Below are 13,655 nucleotides of genomic sequence, written 5' to 3' on the forward strand. Positions count from 1 at the left end.
CAATATGACACTGGTCATTGTCGCAGGAGTTAATTTAGTTTAAATAAGTCAACAGCTGACTTCTTGCAATAATGATATTAGATGTTAAATTAAGAGCAACGTAATAATTGTAACAAAATTTTCAGACAAGTATAAAACAAAACAACAGCAATTGTCTCGACTTAGCTTTTGACAATCTCATCTTGTTAATATCTCTGCAGAACGTCTTAATAAAACATGAAGCCAGCCCAGTGACAAAACAAACTTTGTGGTAAACAAATGTCAATGCGGTTAATTTATTCCCAAGCGCATTATGGTTTGTGTTTTTATTTTTAATAAATTGATATTTTCAATAAACTACACCAATAGTGTAGCGTGACTCGTTTGACTGGGGAGGGGCACTTCTGAAGCACAAGTGTTTAAATTAACATAAAAATTATGCAATTTTTAGTTTAATAAATTCAAAATTTTACCTATCATTCAATAAACGCATTTGTAGCATAACCTGGCCATTTTCGCCTTTTTAATTTGGCCGATTTTCAAACTCATACAATATGCAAAAAATGAAAAAGGCTCATACAAACAAAAATAAAGACGCATGCGCAATTCTGCTGGGATTTCTTGATTTTCTTGAATTCAGCAAACGGGTTTTGAAAGACTAGTTATTGAAATTAGCCTATAGTTCTGCAATGCAGCCTACTGTAGTGCATGGCGTTACCGTGCTTCTAGTAATCAAAGGAAATATGACGGGGGCCAGATCTGGTCCCAATTTGAGGAGTAAACTGTTCATAGAACGAAGTCTTAGCTGACTCCCACTATTAACTTTCACTTTAGCCTATACAAAGTCATTTGCTTTGATCAAGCTTCGACCTGGGTCGTTTCGTGCAACTATCAAACCAGCTCGTGACTCAGCACCACAGACGAAGAAGATAGAAAGATCCAGATACAGAAACACGTGGGATTCAGCAAGGTTCTTATATGAGTGCTGTATGTCGTAAGCAAAACTTCTCATCTGTACTCACCAGCAACTTCTAAAAAAGTAACAAAAGTCATTAAGAAATAAAAGGTTTATCTACTGTAAAGTTTTCATAATATGCAAGACATAGGCATTAGGCAAACAAATGATCCAAATATCAAAATTTGATTATTATTACAAAACTAAATCAGATAAGCCAAAAGGAAAAGGCAAATAAACAGTTCATCACTAATGAAAACTATTGTAACATCAAGGTCTTGAGTAAAACATATTTTAAACATCAAGTAGTTTTAGACTATTCGACTACATTTTTGAGAAGAATATATCTCAAGTATTAAAGAAGCTGCTACTGGAGATACGACACTGTTTTAAAAAAATCTAAATATATTCAAGAATAAAAAAAAACATGGAGAAAATCAATTTTCAAAAACTTTTGACGTTGCGTACCTGTAAGACAATCTCTTTTATTAGCGACAAGTTAATCTCGCTCGTTTCATATTCTTGTAATAAATTGATTCACATAGGTTAATTATTTGTGTGTGTTTTTGGTTAATTTCTGAGGCTCATAAAAAGATGATGGTTCTCTGTTTGTCGCTATATACCAGAGCACCTGTCGGTTAGTCGCTGTTTGGTGTCATCGCCAATGTAAAATAGGCCCTCTACAGTCACTATGAAAAGGTTTGTGTAGCAAGAAATCCTTGATAATGTGGGCTGCGTCTGCATCTTTCCAAATTTGCACGGAACACTCTCTGCCAAATCTCAAAGCAACACGTCACCAAAGCATCCACCACCATTAAGCAGGTGGTTACACCTTGATGGAGCAAGTCTGAATAGGACATGACAAGTGACTTTGAGATAGAGATCTGATCATTTGACACAGTGGAGATGTACTGCCTGACTATGTTTCATGCCACTCCACATTTCCACTGTTTGCCCGGGCACCAACCAAAGACTGCCAAAAAGTTGTGTGTAGCGCCTACAAATGGCTTTTTTGATTTTGAGGGAAAGAGGTGCACGCTGACGCCGCAGTGTAGCTGGCCCAATACCTGCAAGGACAGGAAAACTGTCAATTGGAATTGATCGAAGGCATCAGGTGACAGTTTGCAGGCAATTGTTGGTTGAGACATTGACAAGGTCATTATGGGAACTTCTGCATTAATTACAGTATTCTGCAGTATGCGTAAACTGACGTTAAAGCACTTGTTCTCGCTACTGAAGGTCTAGTATCCCCACTTTGTGCCACCGACCTTTTAAAAGTGTAATGCGAGTTGACACTTTTCCGCGTTAGTGTTCTTAGTGTTTGTAGTATGTTAGAGAACGATGATCATTCAATAAGCTTGAGCCGCCATTGGTGCACATAAGAAGCAGGGATATCTAAAGAAGGGGATACGAAGGTTTTTAATACGTCTGACAGTACTAGAAGGGCTTCTCTTTTGTAAATAATCATTGTTTATCTTAAAATGACAATTGGCACCGATAGTAGTTTAATAAATCGTGTTATGATAACCTGCATTACGCTATTAGCATCAGGCATGGATATTCATTGCACGCTCATGGTCACTTGTTAATTCAACTACGTGCATACTTGCTTTACACCTAGCCTACTTCCAAGGCTTTGTTAAGAAAAACAGCTCACTGGTAACTTTTCAACTGTCTTTCCAAACAAGTATTCTTTAAATATGCTCTACATAATATTTGCAAACTGTCTTCTGTAGCATACTGTACCAGCGCACTACAAAACTTTCTGCAATTTTGAAAAGAACTACATGTTTCACGCGTTACAAACTACCGCCTGGTAGTGTTATCAGAATAAGGCAATCGCTGCGAGCCTTCGCATCCCCTTCTATAGATATCCCTGATAGGAAGCTAGAATGTCTATATCCTTGGTCAAGGTATTTTGTACTATTTCCCATTTGTGATGTGAATAGAGAAAGGCCAAGTCTTTTGCAAATTTAAATTCGTTTGAGGAAGTATTTGGAAGGTTATAGATATAGATGTTAAAAAACATTGGGACAAGAAGAGGTCGCTGTGGAACTTTATTTCTCACATGACTTAGTCAGCTTTTCTTTCGTCACTGGTTTTAAATAAACTACAGTTAGAGATGAGTTTGAAAAAACGTATTCATACAGTATGTGAGTCTGGGATTATCTGCAAAAGTTTGTAAGTAATCCCTCTGTGCCAGACAGTATCGAATGCCGCAGTGAGATTGAGGAAAATAGCTCCTGACATTACGTTGGCCTCAAATCTATCTTCGATATTTTGTGTTAGCAAAGTTACTTGGTCAAAGTTAATCTTCCTCTCTTGGATCCCGCCTACACTGGTGGGAGTTTGTAGTCAATAACGGGTTCAATTTGACGGTGCACTTCAGTAACTTGATTGGCACACTCAACAGGGAGATATGGCGATAACTTTTTGGGTCGGTCGCGTTTTCTTTGCTTTAGAGACTGCAACAGCCAATGCTTTTCGCCAGAACTTAGGGATCATTAGGTTACCCATCCAGCAAAAGTAAAAAATTTTTGACAAATTGATAGTTTTCTTTCGTAAATTTCTGATTTAATTTTTTTTTTATGAATTTGGGCTGGATCAGTTCTTGTCTTGAAAACTTTCCTGCTTTCAACAACTTTATGGCTTCAAATATTTAGTTCGTAGTTGTGTGAGTCAATCTTTCACCTTTCTGATGTGAGGCTGGAGAGTTGACCTACATTAAAATTTGCGGTCTATTTGTTGGTGCCATCTATTTTCCACAACCTGCGATACAATGAAATTACGTTAGGTATTACAGAACATTTCGATGAAGTTCTAGAACCTTTTTTTGTCAGGTAGTTGATTGTGTTCCATGCTTTTCGACTGGAGTAGAAAAAGTCTGTAGCTTCGTCTGTCTCAATCCATCGCTTTAGGCGGTGTTAAGGTGCTGCATCAGGCTTTCAGACACTTCTTAGAAGTCCAATGTTTTAATATATAATAATTATTTAATAATAATTGTAATAATAATTATTTAATAATTATTAATAATAATTATTTAATAATTGTTTAATGTTAGAATGTGTTCAGAGACTTCTTAGAAGTCTTCAGTTGCTGTACATTTGTACAAACTTTGTACATTGTACAAAGTTTGACAAGATTCATCCTAACATGGTATGCATTCCTGGTGTTGACCACCATGAATTGCCTTTTTTGCATGGTGAACCATGTTTGTGAAGGCTGCATAGTGGGCATTGACGTCTGTAGGCTACGATTGGATGGAGGAAGTGCCGATGAGCTAGTTTACTTGTGGTTTCTGAGAATTGAGTCCTTCTGCGGCCTTCTTAAAGTTCGAGAGTATATTAGGTTTAGTTGGTGGAAATTGCACGATCGGTACAAGAAAAATTTTAGACTATGTAGAGGGTCTGTGACGAGACCTAGGAATTGTTTCTATGTTTTCTATGTTCTATGATTATAGGTTTGCCTAGCCTAGGCAGAATGCGTACTTTTACCTTCCTATATTTCAACATCCAGATAAAAAAAAACTGTCTGGGTCTTAAGGGTTATATACAAGAACATCACTTTTAAAGGCCCATTCATTTAGACATTGGAGTTTCACCATCAGTGCTATTACAATAGTACCAATTAATGTGACCAGTACAAATTTTCTGCATATATGCAAGGTGCAGGGAATGATAATACTGCAATGATGTCAAAAAAGTCTACTTAGGGGAACTTGGAGGATTTAAACATTCACAACCAATGTACCCTGTATTTGTACTGCAATCCATTCAAGATCACCAACTACTGGTGATGTTGCATGAAATGTCTGGTAAAGATCTTCTTTTAACGAATGTTGCTATTCCATGCTTGTTGCTGAGGGTATAGGCAGCAAGGTCAGATAGTGGAATTTTAGGTTTTTCAAGGATCAAGCAATGGTTTTATCTGGATAATGATCACTGCTGCATCGTTGCTGTGGGCAAGCTTGGTGATGATGTTCAGTTTAGCGTTGGTGGTGCATTCAACATTTAGTTGCAGAATGGTCACTCCTTCACCTACAACAACTGATGATGTTCGCCCGGACAAAGTTGCTACGCTTTGACTGGGAGCGCCATTCCAGTGGTCGTTCTTCCTCGTAATGATTGTATAGTGCCAGTAAAAGCAAGTTTAATTTTTGAAGTTGTTACACTTGCGGAGACCTCTATGTAGAGGTACTTGCTTTCATCCCCATAGCTTCCATTGGCTTTGGTTTTCATAGTTTTCATCAACGACGACACAAGACAGTGGTTAACCGATCGGTCCGTTACCATAATATTTGTTGTGTGTTTAGTAATAAAAAGCAAGTTACGAGTTTGTAAAGGTACAAAGTTTCTTAGAGTTTATTTTTATTGCGTTTAAAATTTGGTAGAAGTTATGTTTGCTTACCGGTGAAAAATGCCTTAAATCCACGCTTTTGGTTAAAATTATTAGATAAAAACCGCACTTCTAGAATTCCATGCATTGAATGAAACGTTGTTGGTGCAATTTCATTTCCACTCAATTTCACTGCAGAATCTGGATCTTCATATACCTGTGAAATAAGTAAAAAATGTAATAACTTCTCACTTAGTTGGTTAGCAATCCAATCCCTTAATGTGGCTCACAAGAGCCACATTAAAGAACAACTCACTGACTTCAACACTATTTGTCATAGCACATGACTAGGGAACTTGTTCCGAAAGCTAGTGCAATTCGATATTGCCACAACGAACTCGCAGCATCAGGCTAAAACAGATCGTTAGAATCTACACTGTGAAGTTAATGTATTATGTTAAATGCCTGCTTGGTTTTATCTGTCAATGGTTAAAAAAAGTGACCTCTTTACCAAAATTGATTTCACATATGTATATGAAGAGCTTATTTCCAAAACCACTTACATCCACTTACGGTGATTTCGAGAAAACCACGAAAAACGTTTATGACAGTTTCGCTTGGTAAATGTAATGCGCTTTTGATTTCTGACGATGTATAACTACCTACTGAATTGAGACGTGACGTTTGTCCAGATCTAAAGAATATTGGAGGACTTAAAATCGCCTTTTTATAAAATTAGAATTGTGGATATACAGTAAGTGGTGTTGGAAATAAACTGGAAAATAAAAATTGCCAGAATGAAAGAAACCAATTTTTGAAACCATTTTTCCAAGCTGACCACCACTAATTCATCACCACAATCCAAATCCATTTTAAACAAAGCAAAAACACAGCTATGAAGCTCAAGTAGGCTACTAATCACCGTTAGTAACTGCAACAGTAGGCTGCAAGCCTACAACTCTGCTTATCAGTGTTGCCAGATAGTGGATGCTTCAAACTGCCAAATACATTTCAATTTTTGCCAAAATGACTGCCAACACACCAAAAACACTTGCCAAAATTTTGCCAACTCAAAATTTTAATGCCAAACAACGTAAAATTCTGCCAAATTTCTCGAAATGGACAGTGAAATTTGCCAAATGGTAACACTGCTGCTTGTCACGAAATGATGACAAAAACGGTTTAACAATCAGCGATATGTCACATGACACAATGGCTTAATATGATTGGTTTAATGTGGATACAAATGGTTTTAGAAACAAAGTGTGTTTTCGCGTAAGTGGTTTTGGAAACAAACGCAACAAACGCAATTGATTCAAACAATGCCTTGTATTATCATCAAAACTGTTATCTTACTTATACATCAAACAATCATATCGGGAGATATCTGAAAAGGAAGAACAAAAATCAAGAAACGTCATAAGTGAAAGGTAGCAAACGATCTTCAAGTACATTTTTTGATTTCAAGAAAAATTGTATAATATGTGGGAAGCATGTGACATTGAGAAGGATAAAAAGCATCCATAAAGATGGGAAAAGAACAAAAGCTTCTTGTGCAGAACTGCCGATCGTGGAAAGGGAAAGCTATCATTTAAAGACGTACTTTTTCAAGTATGCTTAATTTTTGCATTTGAATTTTGTGTTGTCTGGAAAAAGTTTGTCGAGTTAAAAACAAATCTTGCTTTATACAAAGTCAATGAATTACGTGTGTACTTTTTTTAATTTTTGGGATTAGGCCATGGTTCAATTAGAGATTAAAGAGTAGTATTTAGAGATTAGTATTAGATATTTGCATATTTAAAATTGGATAATATTTCTTTTAGCCATGTTTGGAACGTGGTGATGCAACTGGAGATTTAGTTAGAATCAGAATAGAAGGTGCATGTAGCGACTTGCAGTGTTGTACGCGTCAACGAAACAAATTGACGGCGTCAGCGTCAGCACGAATTGCCTAAAAACTTTACTGCGTAAAGTACTGCGTCAGCTCTTAAATAAATTGACGGCGTCAGCGTCAGCGCTAATTTCTAGCGTTATTTTAGCCAGGGTCTCGCAAAACAGAAGTATTTCAACCACGTTTAGGCTAACAATAGCTATGAATAATAAGCAGGTATTATTATTTGAGACTGCATTGTAATTAGCTGCTTAGCTTATTAGTTATTTCTTTGTAGAAACACAAGCATTTCAAAACGTTTGTCTGACAATCTGCTGCGTTTGTGACGCATAATTTCCTTTCCATGTGAAAACGTGTGTTGCACAGCAGCGCTGGATGGTATTGGTGTGTTGCATTTCAAAAACAAGCCTTGAAAACGTTCACTCGAAAGGTAGCCTATGGCTGTTCCAAGCGTGCTGTGATGGTTTAGCATATATAAATCTTTTAACGAGGTCCACTGCAACAAAATCGCTCTTTTCAAGGGCATAGAGCTCTTGAAATAAAGTATCTTCAACCTCCGCGATGACATTCATTGATTTTTCGCTTTCTCCGTCTAATCCCTCGTTCTCGATAGGCTGCTGCTCACGGCCGAGTGATCACCATTTTGCGAACTCCTTCCGCTTGTATTCCAGGTAGCCATTCCAACCAACGCGAAAGCTGGTAATTCGGTTGAGTCGCGCTGGCCAAAATACATTGTGAAATTCTCATTGTGAAACAAGATAACAAAAAATGACGCATAGCGCTTGACGCTTAAAATCGGCAAAATAGTTGACGGCGCTATCACTTCTGTCAATTTAAAAAAAATGACGGTGCTAGCCTCAGCGCCAACAAAAAGTTGACCCCGTCAAATGACGCCGTCAAATTGACGGCGTCAACGTACAACATTGGCGACTTGCATGCAGCAGAGGCGAGATATCAGTGTTACTATTATAAATGAACCATGCAGAAATAAAACGTAGTAACTTTAGCGGGTTTAGCATACTTTATTTTACACAAAATATAACATAATTAAAATAAAATAAACTCAAACGTTTTTGACACGTACGTGTGTCCTCATCAGAAATTAAATCGGCAATACATAAAATGAAAAACCGTAAGATAGATTTGTCTTTGCACTGTAACTGTAACGACACTCTGGACTGAAAGCACAAACTGAACAAATGATACGAGAATAATTGCGAGTAAATTATGCGGTGGGAAACAGATCACGTGAGGTGTAGACTACAGGCATTGGACAAAACAATTAGAACACACACAAAAGGAACGATGAGTCACAGGCGAATAACTGCCGGTTGAGAGATGGACTGTTACGTTTGATTCTTAAGGCTTCCATAATAGCTAAACTTATAAAAAAGAAATTTTCATGTGACATTCATCCTGTGTATAAAACATTTAAAGTGCACCAATATTTTCAACTGAAGTCTCCTACCCCCTTTGCTCTTTCTTCAAATGTTGTGTATAAATTTAGTTGTTTGCGTGACGCAAACCAGACATACATTGGTATGTCAACCAGACATTTTTTGACAAGGGCCGGGGAGCACTTAAACCCAAACCTAACAACTAAAAGTGCAATTAAAGAGCACATCGCCTCTTGTGAAACGTGCACTGACAATGTCTCGATCGACCAATTTAAAATCATCTTTCGAGGCAGATCTGATTTTCAGACTAAGATCATGGAAGCCTTAAGAATCAAACGTAACAATCCATCTCTCAACCGGCAGTTATTCGCCTGTGGCTCATCGTTCCTTTTGTGTGTGTTCTAATTGTTTTGTCCAATGCCTGTAGTCTACATCTCACGTGATCTGTTTCCCACCGCATAATTTACTCGCAATCATTCTCGTATCATTTGTTCAGTTTGTGCTTTCAGTCCAGAGTGTCGTTACAGTTACAGTGCATAGTCAAATTTATTTTACGATTTTTCATTTTATGTATTGCAGATTTAATTCCTGATGAGGACACACGTACGTGTCGAAAACGTTTGAGTTTATTTTATTTTAATTATGTTATATTTTGTGTGAAATAAAGTATGCTAAACCCGCTAAAGTTACTACGTTTTATTTCTGTATGGTTCAACAAAGCAAACTCTCTACCAAAGCTTTATTATAAACGATTCATTATAGTTTTTGAAATATAATGATATCTACCAACGTACAGTCTTTTTATGGTAGGTAGCGCAGTGATCTTCTCTGAACTTAGTTTTAGTCTGTGTGGTGCAATATTCCTTCTTTATAACATGAAGCACCTGTCTTTAAATTTCCATTGTTTTGTTTATGTGATTTATACAGGTACAATGAAAAATGTTTAAAGTTATTCCAGAACACCAAAGAGATCGCATTAGCTAATCGTGATAATTCTATCAATTCACCAGAGATCTCTGCTTTCAAGTACGTTTCGAGGTTAATTAGAAACCTTCCAGACAAATCATGGTCATCTTTGGAGCTTTACGAGATGCATAGAACCCCAGGAGGGATAGAAGGAAACTGATCAAGATTTATCACTAAATTGAAGAATCACATGAATGAAGAAATCTGTGTCTTTTCTTGTCCAGGAGTAGCAAGCATTATGATGTTGAAGCGAAAAGCGTCCCACTTGGTAAAGGCTGTTTCTGAAAGAGACAACGATGACGCTAATTCGTCAATGAGTTTCCTTTTAAAGAAAATAAAGGAAGAGATTTGTAAGCTGCCACATTCCAAGAATGAATACAGTGTTAGTGAACCCGAAAATCTCATGGATGATTGCAGCGAAACTCTGATGACTTTCTTGTCAAATACATCTCCGACTTTCGAAAGAAGTGTACCTGCTGCTATGATTGGAAATAACAAAACCTTTCACAAAATTACAATTGGCACTTTCACTTCTAGAAAATGACAGAAAAGTGATTGGATCACATCTACATTCTACATATCAAGAATTCCGAACATTCAAAATATCGGCAGCAGCATCAAGTGACAACAACGATAATGAAGCTAGGTCGAGAGATGGTCTTATCCATATAATTGCAGACAACTTCGATGCACAAAATATTTATTCCCAAATTGGCTTAAAACAAACGCACAATATGGCAACAATCGTTGCCCAACCAACACCAAAATCTGAAACGTCGAAGACACCCATTCCGAGACTGAAACAAGAGAACTTAAAAAGTGTTGAACTGAAAGAAACTGAAATGAAGTATTTCAACAGACAAAAGAACCCCCTTATGCCAGAATCATTTTGCAAATACCAAATACTGCCACTGAAGGTATTGTATCATGAAGCTTTGAGTTTGAATAGAAGTAGGTGCGACGATCTTTCATTTATTAAGAAGTATCATGCATCAGAGTTATCTCCTGACTTCAATCGATATAATTGCAGGCAGCTGCGAAAATCTGGCATCGCGTTGAAACCAAACTCCAAGGTAACTTTTTTACCACTCATCGATAAAACACCATCTGATCACTCTACAATTTTGACTGTGATGCATGAGGCTGAAAGAATCACTGTTCAAGTGTTCAATCAGGGCAAGGATTTATTGTTTTCACATTGGATCAACAACTTTACAAAGTAGCTTTAGATGTTATCTTGTCTGATGCTTTACGATGGAACCACATAATTTGAAGACTTGGTGGTGTGCACTGGTTAATAGGATGTGTTGGAATTCTAATGGAAAGCAGTGGTCTTGCCTCTTGGTTACTGCTGAAGAGAAACGAGCACGACGAGAAGTTGACGAAAAACGAGCACAACTTGAAGCTGAAGAGAAACGAGCAAAACTTGAAGTTGATGAACAACTAGCACAACTTGAAGCTGAAGAAAAACGGGCACAACGCGAAGCAGAAGCTGAAGAGAAACGGGCACAACGCGAAGAAGAAGCTAAGGAGAAACGGGCACAACGCGAAGCTGAAGAAAGAAGAGCGCAATATGAATTGGAAAAGTCAAGACTTGATTTAGAAAGACAAAAACTGGACATTGGTGAGCGATCTAATTCAACTAACGATAATGTTCGAGATGTTATTGTGGCTCAAGTTAGACGTCCAGATTTGCCATCGTTTTTCGACGAAAAAGATGAGTTAGATAGTTATTTGTTAAGATTTGAAAGATATGCTGCAATAACCAAATTGGAGAAGTTGACGTGGGCTACCCAGTTAAGCATGTTGTTATCGGGACAAGCTCTTGATGTATATTCAAGACTTTCCCAAGAAGAGGCCATGGATTACGACAGATTGAAATTAGCTCTGTTAAGGTGATACAATCTTATCGAGCATGGATACCGTTAAAGATTCCGTGAGGCAAAGCCTGAACGACACGAAAGCCCAGGTCAATTTACTGGTACCCGGTCAGTTGGTCGACAGGACAATTGGTCGACAGAAATTTGGTCGACAGGACGTTTGGTCGACAGGACGTTTGGTCGACAGGACGATTTATTTTAGGGTTACGGTTAGTTAACTAACCTTAAACCTAACCCTAACTCTAACCCTAACCCTAAAATGAATCGTTCTGTCGACCTAACGTCCTGTCGACCAAATGTCTTGTCGACCAATCGACCGTACACCAATTTATTGAACGTTTAAAAAACCTTTTGTTAAAATGGTTTGAACTTTCGGGGGCTGAACAATCATTGGACGGGTTGGCAAACCTTATAGTTAAGGAACAATTTACAGAACCATGTTCAAAAGATCTTTCTGTTTATTTAATGGAGAGAAGTCCAAAGACTCTAAAAGACATAGGAATAGCCGATGTGGCGGAACAGTACCTGGTTGCTCATGGCAAGAAATTAGTGCATAAAGAACAATTTCGACGTAATATCGACAAAGGCCATACCAGTAGTTTTCACAAGAGCCTTTCTACCAGCGAAATACGTTGCTTTAAATGTACTGGGTGGTATAAGTCATAAGGCTATTGATTGTCGAATTAAACCCAGGGATGGACGAAAGTGGTGCAAATTCTACAGTAGATATGGGTATGAAACGAATGAATGCAGAGACAAGCCGCGTTCACAAACTACATATCACCCGTTGAGGAACGTAACCGGTACTGTAGCTCACAGAGTGGGATGTGCTATGCAAATTCGAACTCTATTGCCAGAAGAGGAGATGCCAGATGGGAATGGTGGTTGGTCAGAAAAGAAGAAAATGGAAAATATATGTAAAGAAAAACAAATTGACAGTAATTTGCCCATAGTGGATGGGAAAGTGGGAAATAAGGAGGTAAAGGTTTTACAGGACACTAGATGTACGGGTATAATTATTAAAAGAAGCTTAGTCAGTAAAGATCAGTTGACTGGTAAAACGGGTCGTACCAGGGCAATTGATCACACTTTAATTCAAGGACCTTTAGCGAGAGTGCATGTCGATACTCCTTACATTACCGGAATTGTGGAAGCCTTGTGTTTGGAAAACCTTTGTTTGATCTAGTGATTGGTAATGTGGATGAAGCAAGGGCACCTGGTGAACCTGATCAGGAGGGGGTATATCTGCCGCCGCTGTTACGAGGGCACAGGCAAGGAAGAGCGAAGATAATGTAAAGCCTCTAAAAAAGGTAGCTGAGGTGCAGTCCATATTAACCGTTACGAGGAATAAATTGGCTGAGATTGAAGAAAACGACCTGACTCTGAAGAAATTTGTTAATATGAAAGACCCAATTAAAAGAGGAGGCAGACGACGACGATTTGGAGTTTGCTATAGATGCGGTAGACGCGGACACTTTGCCAGGGAGTGCATTGTTGACGGCGGACATTCGGAAACCAGACGTTGCCGTGACAACCATTGCTACCGATGTGGAGAGATTGGACACATAGCCAGGAGCTGCCCTTTTGATGAAAAGGCTTGCTACAACTGTCACAGAGAAGGTCAACTGGCCAAGGACTGACCGGTGAAGAAGTGTTTCCGATGTAAGAAGGTGGGTCATCTCGCTCGCCGGTGCAATGAAGTAATCGAGGACGTTGGAAACTTTCGCAGTAGACGTGGTTATTGTTTTGCAAAACGCCGTCGTTGGTAGTTCATGCAACAATAGACTAATGAGTCGTTGAAGATAACTTATGAGAATTGTTTTATCGAGTAATTAATTGTTTTTGTAATGTGTTTTGTATTGATTGTGTTGTTATATTGTTTGCAACAATGTTCTAAGGGGGGGCGTATGTCACAATCAATATGCAAAGCCTCGCGACGGGCTGCTTTATATCTTGACCGGACGTGCTGTGTTGATTGTGGAATTCTTGAGCGATGTGTTATTATCTGTTACTGTCTTGTAGTAACCTTTTGATTGTAAAATCTTTATTATGTAACGTACTTCTAGAACATTCTGCAACATGCAAACCTGGAATATTTTTTTATTTTTCACAATTGCCAAATGTCGTTTGTCATGACGTCATAAGGATGTTTACCAGTAGATCTTTGATTTCGAAATTTTATTATGTAACATTTGGTGGACGTGCAAGTCGAAAATGTTCTTTGCTTGACTTGCCAAGTGTTGGGTGTTGTG

The 13,655-nt window shown here is 38.1% G+C and overlaps 1 protein-coding gene across 1 annotated transcript in view; it reads right to left on the reverse strand.

Moving 5' to 3' along the window:
• Positions 1 to 4,837: 4,837 nt before the first annotated feature.
• LOC145777497 (bone morphogenetic protein 1-like) overlaps positions 4,838 to 13,655 on the reverse strand; it is a 42,797-nt gene continuing 33,979 nt past the window's right edge. The window contains exons 4-5 of the mRNA XM_082588879.1: positions 5,342 to 5,486; positions 4,838 to 4,971 (exon numbers count right to left, since the gene is read on the reverse strand). Coding sequence (XP_082445005.1) covers positions 4,838 to 4,971; positions 5,342 to 5,486 — 279 coding nt within the window. The remainder of the gene's footprint in view (positions 4,972 to 5,341; positions 5,487 to 13,655) is intronic.

This window comes from Aplidium turbinatum, chromosome 9, assembly GCF_918807975.1.
Source record: "Aplidium turbinatum chromosome 9, kaAplTurb1.1, whole genome shotgun sequence".
NCBI lineage: Eukaryota > Metazoa > Chordata > Ascidiacea > Aplousobranchia > Polyclinidae > Aplidium > Aplidium turbinatum.